This window comes from Castor canadensis, chromosome 8 (genome assembly GCF_047511655.1).
Source record: "Castor canadensis chromosome 8, mCasCan1.hap1v2, whole genome shotgun sequence".
In the NCBI taxonomy this organism is placed as follows: domain Eukaryota; kingdom Metazoa; phylum Chordata; class Mammalia; order Rodentia; family Castoridae; genus Castor; species Castor canadensis.
In genome coordinates this window covers 73,141,953-73,152,398 of record NC_133393.1, presented here as the reverse complement: position 1 = coordinate 73,152,398, position 10,446 = coordinate 73,141,953, and the positions used below count along the sequence as shown (strand labels likewise).

Genomic DNA, 10,446 nt, shown 5'->3' with positions numbered 1-10,446 from the left:
GGTTTCTTGAATATTTGCCCAGGCTGGCTTTGAACTACGATCCTCCTGATCTCTGTTTCCTGAGTACCTAGGACTACAAACATGAGCCACCAGTGCCTGGCTCATAATTAAGTCTTTATTCATGTTTAATGATGGCCAAGTTTCTCAACTTGTACTTTAAGACTGATGCTAATCTTTTCATTAGTACAACTGGGCATCTGCATTTCTAGTTATTATTTTGGACAGGCCAGGGAGATGCCTGGTTTCAGTTGTTTCTTCACTACTAATTGTTGCTGCCTGCTTAATTATTTTATATGATCAGAAGCTCACACGCCTGTAATCCCAGCTCTTGGGAGGCAGAAGCAGGATAATCATGAGTTTGAGGCCAGCCTTGACTACATATCATTATCCACAGCAAAGGGTGGAGCCTCACTGCCCACCTGTCCTCATCCTGTCTCATGATGAGAGGACTTGGGAGCAGAACACTGCCTCTGCCAGGTAGGTTGATTTCCAACATTGCTGGTGGTGTACTCTCTGGCTCTTTGGAGACGTGGCAGTGTGAGATGCCTTATTGTGTTGGACTCAAATGAAATATGACTGCAGGATTCACGGGGAAGGATTCAAGTCTTATCTTGATCTTCAGTGTGTGCCCACTGGAGAGCAGGCATACACTACATGTTTACATGCAGGGGTGGAGCTGCAATACTGGTGAGGACACAGAGCACCTGTACTAGATCCTTCTTTTGGCGGCTCGAGGTAACGCTTAATTAAAGGAGATTTAGTATGCTCAGCCTAAATGTTCTTCCTTGATACTAAATTTTTACAAACAGAATTATGAAATCCAGACTGTGGGACAATTTTTTAGACCTGTTTTAAAAACAAGTATATTGACTAGATGGGATTTGTATGTATGTAATAATATTATACCAACTATATTTAACATTTATTTTCCTTATAAGAGAACTATATTTTCTCTTCCCATTTAAATTTAGATGCCATCCTGGTTTGGGCATGTTACATCCAAAATAAGTTGCTGTGTTATAGATAAGTACAACAATTGTGGCAAATCATAGCTTATGTGTTGGTTTTGGATTTAGATAAGACAGCAGAGCTCAGGAAAAAAGAACAAAGCAAAATGAAGATGGGAAACAGGGAAGACAACTAGAAACTAATGCAAAGAAATAGAACCCGGGGAAATATTAAGTCAAATAACATTTATGGTGAATTAAAAGCTGTTGAAATAAGCAACATGTACTTGGTTTCATCAAGCTAGGCCCTCTCATTTACATATACTTGAAATTTTCTGTAATAAAAATATTTTAAGAATGGGGACACAAAGGCTAGATGCTAACAGTTATTACATCTTTATGTAATAAATTATTACTGTGTATTTATGTTTGATAACTACAAGTAACTTATATAAAAAGACTTTTCACTTTGGTGGTCAAGGGTAACGTAGGTGTTTGATGTTGTATAGCACCTGCCACGTAGGTTCAGGAAGTTCATACTTCCAGGTGAGATTACAGGCTAGCCCCAGGACTTTGTAATTCTCTGGTTTGTTTTTCTCCTCATCATGCCAGGAAAACATGGCAGACACCCTCACAAGGCCTTAATTAGGTCAAAGTATCAGGGTTACAGCCAAGCTGGATTGCTACCCTGATCCTCAATATGCATTGTTGGTTGGATAGTGTCCTGTTGAAATGCCCAAGGTGATTCCAACTTTGACTTAAACTTTCATCTGGATTGAATGTGCGCAATAGGGGTTGTACCATGGGAAAGTATAAAGGGTTATTTTGAAGGTATTTCTGAGGTTTTGAAGAAAGTAATTGAGGCCACTTTTAAAAATGATTTTATTAGCATATAATAGTTGTACAGGGGAATGCATTGTGATATTTACATATGTGCTTACAGTGTATCTTAGATTTACCCTCTCCATTGTTCTCTCTCTTTTCTCTTCCCCTCCTTCTTAGAACAATTCCAACAGGTTTCATTCTTCTATTTTCATATATGAATACAAAATACATCCACCATATTCATCCTCTCTCCCTTTCCTTATGCCCATCCCCCCCACTGGTACCCACCCACGTATCTTACCTTCCTGCCCTTCATTTTTTAAAATAAAGTGTATATTAATAGTCCAAGGGGCTTTCGCCTTGTTACTTCAGGTCTGTTTATATCATGCTTTTATCAAATTAAACCCCTCCCTCTGTTTCTTACTTACTCTCTATCACCATGCTCCCCTAATATTCAAAAGCTTACTGTAGAGTACATTATATTATACTCATCTTTGGATGAGTTGTTTCAATATTTTCCATTCTCTAACATTTTCTTTTTCTCTCCCACTTCCCATAGCCCCTTTAGACAGACTCAATACCATTTTGTTCTGTTACTATACGTGTATGTGTGTGTGTGTGTGTGTGTGTGTGTGTTTATAATCTTATATGTTTCTATATATACATTTAACTTATAGGTCTAGCTTCTACATACAAAAGAAAACATGCAACCTTTGATGTTTTGAGCTTTGTTTAACATGAAATTCTCCAGTTCCATCCATTTACTTACAAATAACATAATTTCATTTTCCTTTATGGCTGAATAAAACTCCATGGTGCATATATACTATATTTTCTTAATCCGCTCATCAGTTGTGGGGCGTCTGGGCTGCTTCCAAAGCTTAGCTATTATAAATAGTGCTGCAGTAAACATGGTTGTGCAAGTGGCTCTGCCATTTCCTGGAGTGCTTCTTTCAGATATGTGCCAAGGAGTGGTATCACTGGATCATATGGTAGTTCTGTTTTCAGTCTTTTGAGGGACCTCCATATTGCTTTCCATAGTGGTTGCACTAATTTACAGTGTAGAACCATTCCTTTTCCCCTACATCCTCGCTAGGCCACTTTTTAATGCTTTGCATTGAACAAGGTTTATGATGCTAAATACATTTTTAATTATGTGCTCAGGATTTTGTGAGCATCATGGAAGAATCAGAAGACATGTAAGAGAGGTTTGCACTGAGAGACAAACTGCCACGAAATTGCTCTTTTGAGCCATTACTGGCAGAATGTGATGAAAAGCTACATTGTGAGTTACACAGGACACAGAAGGCACTCCAAGAGAGGGGATAAAGGAATGGCACAGTGTAAGAGGAGGCAGTGGGAGTTGGGTATGAAAGATGGATTATATAGGCAGAGGAGTGAGAGGGGAGTGTAGCACTGGACACAGGTTCTCTGAATAAATGTTGGAAGAGAGAGTTGAAGAGAATGTGTTAAGCAGAAGAAATTGAGAATGAGTGGAGGTAACAACTATAGGTCTAAAGGGAAACAGGAAAATTGAGGTTCCAAAGTAGATGTGGAAGATATGCTTTTAGGAAGGGAATTCTTAGTTCCCCGAGACTGGCAGAAGAAAGAAAGGAAAGATGTCAACTGCAGTATATAATACTGTGCCCAACAAGGTGTATTCAGGAGTTCACACGAGATGGCCTCACCTCTTGTCCTTTATAAAGATTCTGGGACCACCTCTTAACCACGGTGGGAAGAAGAGTGCAGGAGAAAGGAGCTAGTCCAGAGCACAATCATGGAGTACTGGGTACCAGGTTTAGAGGAAACCTGAATAAAAGTCTCACCAAGAAGCAAGTAGGCCAGATTAAAGCCAAACACATTCTCTTATCCTCAACCAGTGTTTACTGAGCACTTATCCTCGTTCCTTCATTCAGCAGTCATTTAGTTAGCACCTACTGTGCATCAGATGGAAAGACAAATCTACTCAGAAAAAAATACTTCAGATCTGTTAAAAAGAGAGGGACACGTGAAGCCAAGTCTAATCACAGTCCATTCAGTGTGATACCTGCTGTAATGAAAGCTTATTCGATGCTGTAACTGGCATACGAGTGAACCCTGAATCAGGGGAAATCTTCACAGACTGGGCTCTGATGGAAGTGGACCTTTAAGGCCTGAGTAAAGAATGAGAAAGGGTGAGAAAGACAGTCCATGCAGAAGGAATAAGATTAGTGTGGGAGAGAGCATGCCATGTTTGGGGAGGTTTTCAGTGATCCTATAGGTGGAACAAGGAGCCAAAGAGAATAGAGGTGATAGGGTATTTATTTACCAGATTTACCTCCAACATTCTTAGGCAAAAGTAACAAATAGGCAGAAGTATAAACAAACATATGGATGTATATACCTTTACCTATTGAGTAAGTTAACACAAGTGTGTAATTATTCCAGCAGTGACTCCTAAAATTTAATTTGTTCTATGTTCCTGTGGTGACAGTGCTTTAAAATTTAATCTCGAGTCTTATCAGTGCAATAATGAGAAATGTTAGTACACTTATTTTGAGTCAACTTTCAGTATTTTATTTTGGAAAACTTGTTTTGCAATATCTCATTTCTGTATCATATTTAGCCTGACAGTAAATACTGCAAATCTGGCTCTAATTCCTTCCAGTTAGAAAGAAGGGCTAGAGATTGTAGCTTGGTGGTACCGTGCTTGCTTACATGTGTGGAGCCCTGTGTTCAATCCCCAGCACCACCAAAAGAAAAAAAATTTGGTTGGGCATAGCGCCACATGCCTATAAACCCAGCTATTTGGGATGATGAGGTTGGAAGATCACTTGAGGTCAGGAGTTCAGTACCAGCCTGGGAAACATAAAAGTAAATAAATAAAAGTTTTACATCTTTCCTCACTGAACAAGAAGCATATTTTTCCTACCTAATGAAATGTGTGCTTACAAAACATTGCCTGTGTGGAGTTTTAAAAGCAGACACCTGCTAATGTTCATGATCAAAACAAGGAAGTCAAAACCGTACAGGACCTGCCTTGGCACTTTGTAGATTGAGAACAGGCATCAGTTCTCAAGTTTTGTAAAGTTCATTTTCTCCATTGTCTCCAGGGATGGGCGTCACTCCACCACACTTGTAATTTAATTCTGGGCTTTTGAGTTAGCAACGTGAACAGTTATGCTGTGGTAATTGTGCAGGTGTGTGTCGAGCAGCTGGCATTAGCATTTTTATCCACTGTAAATCATATTGCACACTTACTGCATTAGCTTCTGGCTCCTTTGAGGGGACCTAGTATTCAGCATACTTAGGTTTTTAAAAGAAACATCCTGGGTTTTTTTTTTTTTGTTGTTGTTGTTGTGTTAAAACCCCATTTGTTTTCTTTTTCCTTCCCAACATTATGACGTTTGTTATTCCCAGAACTGATATAGGGACTGCACTGATGAGAAAGGTAGAGCAAATAATACCAGTTAATTCTGGAAAAACAAAAGATGTCATATCTGATGTACCCCACCGAGTAAGTTTGTATTTTTTCTAATTCTAAATCTAAAAGGGTTATTTGCTTTTTCAGTTGAACTCTAATGACCCCATCTATTCATTTTGGATGTCAGCTGGCTTTAATTTCTGTTGCATTTGAATGAAGAATCAGGAAATTCTGTGGGTATTACGTATTAAATGGTTATGAACTATTTTGAGATTACAGAGACACATCACAAGCCGAACATGGTGTGCACACCTAGAAACCTATATAATCTCAGCACTCGGGAGTCTAAGGCAGGAGGATTGACATTCAAGGCTGGCAGGAGCTGCATAGAGACCCTGTGTCAAAAAAAAAAAAAAAAGAGACATGTAACATACACTGCTACTATGTTTCAAACTGGCATTTTCTTGTTTTCCACTTTTTGTAAACCTTTTCAAGCATCTCATGATTTGCATATAAGACATCCAAGAAAAAAGTCTGTACTTCCTTTGGTATTCATGCCTTGCATAAGCATACCTGAATCTGATTTTCTTTAATAAAAAGGAGGAGAAGAAAGAGTGAGCATCAATATTGGCAGAGCCAGACACCATGGAGGTTGCAAGATGATACCGTTCACAGGCTCTGCTGCAGGAGCTAAACATAACATTATACAAATGAACAAACTTACGAGAAGTTATTGGGGTCAAGACAGAAAGGGATAAGATGCTGTAAGCACTGATGCTAGTCAGTGCTTGCTGCCAGTGGAAGTCACCGTGGACTGGGTGTTCAGGCTTTTGGGGGAAGAGAGAGAGGCTTCCAGAGGCTCAGGGGTTTAGAGTGACAAGGAGGATTTGCCCTGTGGTCTGGAGTGAGCATGAAGACGCCTGTGGCATATGTTGGTCCTCCTGTCCCCTGCTTCAAAGCAGGCATTTGCAGTCCTGGATGTGAAATCTGGGGATGGGGATGGCAGGAATGGAAGGCCATCATGGGTCATAACCACTGCCCACACCCAGAATTAGTGACACTGGGCATTTAAAGAATATAGGGATATTGTACCCATCACACACTCACAAAACTTCACATGTCCCTGGGTTGTGCTTATTATCACTGAGAATATCAGCAAGCTGCTCTTTAGAGTCATTATTTTCTGCTTGGGAGAAGTTGTTTAGCATGTCTAAATGCCTAATGTGCCTGTCTTACCTAATTTGAAATAAATGAATTCTCACATTTTCCATTAATGGCAGTGACAAGTGTGCTGAATTTAATTCAGGCTCCTTGAATTTAAAATATGCAAATTTCATTTATTCAAAATATGTCAATCTTAAAGGATATTTGGCCTTACCTATATTGTTTCCTTTTTTTAGACAAATGGGCACTTACCTGGGAATGGAGATGTGAATCAAGAAAGGCTAGCATGCTTAGAAAAATGATAAAGAGCCCTCATTCTTCAGACAAATGTTTTGTAAATGTCACTCTTGTTTTCATGAGATGCAGTTGGCCTTCCCAGCTTGGATCAAAAATATTTGGAAAAATTGAGTTTGTAGTAAATATGTGCAGACTTTTTTTCTAGTCATTAGTCCCTAAAAAAATAGTATAACAACTCTTTATATAGCATTTGTGTTGTATTAGGTAATCTAATGATAATTTAAAGTGTACAGTGATCATTTAAAATGTTCTATGCCAACACTATTCCATTTTATATAGCAACTTAAGCATATGCAGATTTGGGTATCTGTGAGGATCCTGAAGCCAATGCTGCAGATACTAAGAAGATACTGTACTTGCAATGACCATACTAAATCTAGGTGGTAAATTCAGATGCTTACAGCAACCAGGCTGCTAAACACAGTAGTGCAGTGGCCACCTGTATGCAATAAGGAGCAGTGATGACTGGTGGAACAAGGGTGTGACAAACCCAGGCCACGGGGAGCAGCTCTTAGCCTCAGCTCCAGAACATGATGAATACAGACTCAATGCCATCTGACCGGAACTTAAATATATTTTAATATGTAATAGAAATCCAGATATATGAACATCTACAATATACAAATCTCAATACTATATATTTTTAATGTATTGAATGTATATTTAATTTTTCAATTTTTAAAATACCATGGGCCAAATAAAACACAACAGTGACTGGAGTCTTGCTTGGGGGTTACATTTGTTTGCTTCCTCATGTTTTAAATGCTGGACAAATATTTTTATTTTGATGTTTTGTTTGTTTGAGACAGGGTCTTGCTACATAGGCTGGTCTCAAATTCACCATCTTGCTGCTTCAGCCTTCCAAGTGCTGGGATTACAGGCATTACCGTGTCTGGACTTTATTTTGGTATTATGAGCTAAATGATAAATTAAAGTATATTTACTAGGCTGGTGATCGTTGTGGAAAGACAGGTTTTCATTTAACACTGAGGATGAAGGACTAACCTTTTTTTTATGGACTTTTGAGCATGTTTGCATTGCACACTGACCTTTTCCTCCTCCTGTTTTTTTGTTTTTGTTTTCTCATTTTTCTTGTGCTGGGCCTTGCACATGGTAAGCATGGGCTGTAACACTGAGCGACACCCACCCCTGTACTGTGGCTCTGAATGCATTTGTGATCAGTATGATCTTAAGAAATTTGAATTCCCTGGAGTCTTTTCCTTAAGCCCTCCCTCCCCATTCTTCCTGAAGTATCAGATTTGAATAGTCTTTAATATCTGTTTCAAATATTAACTTTATTTCCTGTACTAACCTCTAATGCTATCTCCTTCTCCAAAAATACATAATTTAAATGCTTTTAATCCATGATGTATTGCACATTCCTGACCAGCAATAACTTTCTCATAAATGAACAACAGTCCTTGGATCAGAAAGCAACACAATAGGGTGGGAATGTAGCTCAGTGATAAAGCATTTGCCTAGCATGTGTGAGGCCCTGGGTTCAATCCCCAGTGCTGCAAAATAAAGAAAAAAATCAACAGATAAACAGGAAAGTAAAGGATCACTATTATCTTTTACCTCTCAGATTTTTTTTTTTTTACCCACCACATGAGTGGTGAGGTCATTAGTTTTTGTTCCATTCAAAGAAATGAGTATGCAGTGGGACTCAAATTTTTTCTAACTCATTGCACTATTTTACTGTACATACAGGTAAGTGTGCTAACAGACCAGGTAGAGGCTCAAGGAGAGAAGATTCGAGACTTGGAGTTTTGTCTTGAAGAGCACAGAGAGAAGTTGAATGCTACAGAAGAAATGCAACAGCAGGTATCTACGGAGCTAGCATGGGGAGGCAGTGCTCCTGCCGACCTGTTTTATTAAGGATGCTACATTTCTATCTTTTTTTACTCTGATGCAGTGATAAATTTCCAGATTCACTTAGACTGGCACATTTTAAGCCACTTAAAAATCTAGAGTAGCAGGGTCTTAAAACACCTAGCCATAATATAAAATGTTTATGCAATTAGTATCAAATAAAATGTTATTAGGATTGTAAGTTGATTTTCTTCTTTTTGCATTCATATGGTTTCCTAACTCTCAACCATGATAATATATTTTATGATTAAGGAAAAAGATAAATATCGTATATAACCTTTGTTATTGGAACAGAACTCATGTGCACTGTACTCATAGATGAGAGGACCTATGACGCAGTGAGTAAAGTACACCCTGGAGTAAAACTTCTTAGGTCTGAATTACTGCTCTGTCATTTCCTTGCTGTATGAATTTTGACAAGTACTTAACCTGTTCCTCAGCTTCCTCATCTGATGAATGAGAATAATAAGAGTTTCTACCTCACAGGGTTGTTGTGGGGATTGAATGACATTAATGTCACATTAGTACCCCTTACAGAGCAAACGTAATTATCATCATCAGTGTCATTGTTGGGCTTAGGAATACACAAAGGGTCAACATGTGTCTTCTCTAATAAACTGACACGTTTGGTTCTGCTCAAAGGAGGGTAACTAAAGGACATAGCTGTTTAAGATGTACATTTGTAGAAATTATTCTTTGCTGCATCCTCGGATCTCTGCTGCTTTGCAATTGTGAATGACACAAGTTCGCATGCAGCCATTTATAGTTACTTGGTTTTTGAAGGCTTTTCTTAAAACTCTAATAGGAGCTTCTGAGTAGAACATCCTTAGACACTCAGAAGTTGGATCTGATGGCTGAAATAAAACTGACAACAGTAGAGAAGGATAGATGGATTATGAAGATAGGTTCAGAGACACAGAGGTAAGTGGCACCATCTCTGTCTTCTGGTCTGTCTGTCTCTCTCTTTCACACACATGCCTGGAGGTATGAAGGGGAGGTAATTACATTGTGCCTGCTTCCTGCTTTTAGAGAATAAACTTTAGGACTGGAGTGTCGCTCAGTGATAGAGCACAACATACTCAGCATGCATAAGAGCCTGACTTCCAAAACCCCCAGAATAAACTTTAATTAAATTGAATTATTATCACCAAGTGCTAATGGCAATTTTTATTTTGAAACCATCTTTTTCTTTCTTTTGGTGTTACTGGGGCTTGAACTCAGGGCCTCACGCTTGCTGCTATAAGTGCTCTCGCACTTGAGCCACACCTCCAGCTCAATTTTAATTTAGACCTTTGATTTGAAATACTCACCTTTCCATTAGCTGAGGAAATACTTTGACTTCGGGTATTTGTATCATTTGTCCAACAGTCCGTACTGGTTTTCTCAGTTTTGTAGATACTGTTCTTAAATGCGTGGTTTTTCTGCGAGTGTTTATAAACATATACAGACAACAAGCTAATATTATATAATCATGAAATCACAAGGCCTTTTAGGGATTGTTTAATTTGGCCTTTTGATCTGTTCTGCACATAAATCATTCTAATGAAGTCAAGCTCACTGCATTTTTATGAAATTCTGGGTAGATTCTACATCCTGTGGCTAAACAAACTTTGCTGTTTGTTCTCACTCTTTACTAATGAACCAGGTCTTGTAGTTTGCTGTTTTATTGTAGAGGGGCAAGAGCAGAACCATTTGAAATTTATTCATTTAAAATGAAATATAGGACTGGGATATAGCTACACAGTAGAGTTCTTGCCTAACATGGAAAATCTTGGTTATATTTCTTGCTTCCCAGTAGCAAATGGAAATCTGTAACCTGGTTCATGATCTAGTCTTAAAGTTCTTTTGTCTATCCATTTTTATGAATGTATACCTCATTGGATTGAGACTAGAGATCTTAAACAGAACTTAGAAAGTTACCCAGTTCTTTAAAATTCA

General features: G+C 38.5%; 1 protein-coding gene across 6 annotated transcripts in view; it reads left to right on the top strand.

Annotated features, from left to right (window-relative positions):
- The first annotated feature begins 391 nt into the window (after window positions 1-391).
- The window catches only part of LOC141410443 (liprin-beta-1-like), a 44,235-nt gene continuing 34,180 nt past the window's right edge, over window positions 392-10,446 (top strand). For 2 of the 6 annotated variants that reach the window (XM_074083076.1, XM_074083075.1), the window contains exons 1-3: window positions 484-735; window positions 8,347-8,460; window positions 9,314-9,429. In XM_074083076.1, coding sequence (XP_073939177.1) covers window positions 655-735; window positions 8,347-8,460; window positions 9,314-9,429 — 311 coding nt within the window. In that variant the 5' untranslated portion in view covers window positions 484-654. The other 4 variants (XM_074083078.1, XM_074083077.1, XR_012450800.1 and 1 more) reach the window with 3 other exon arrangements.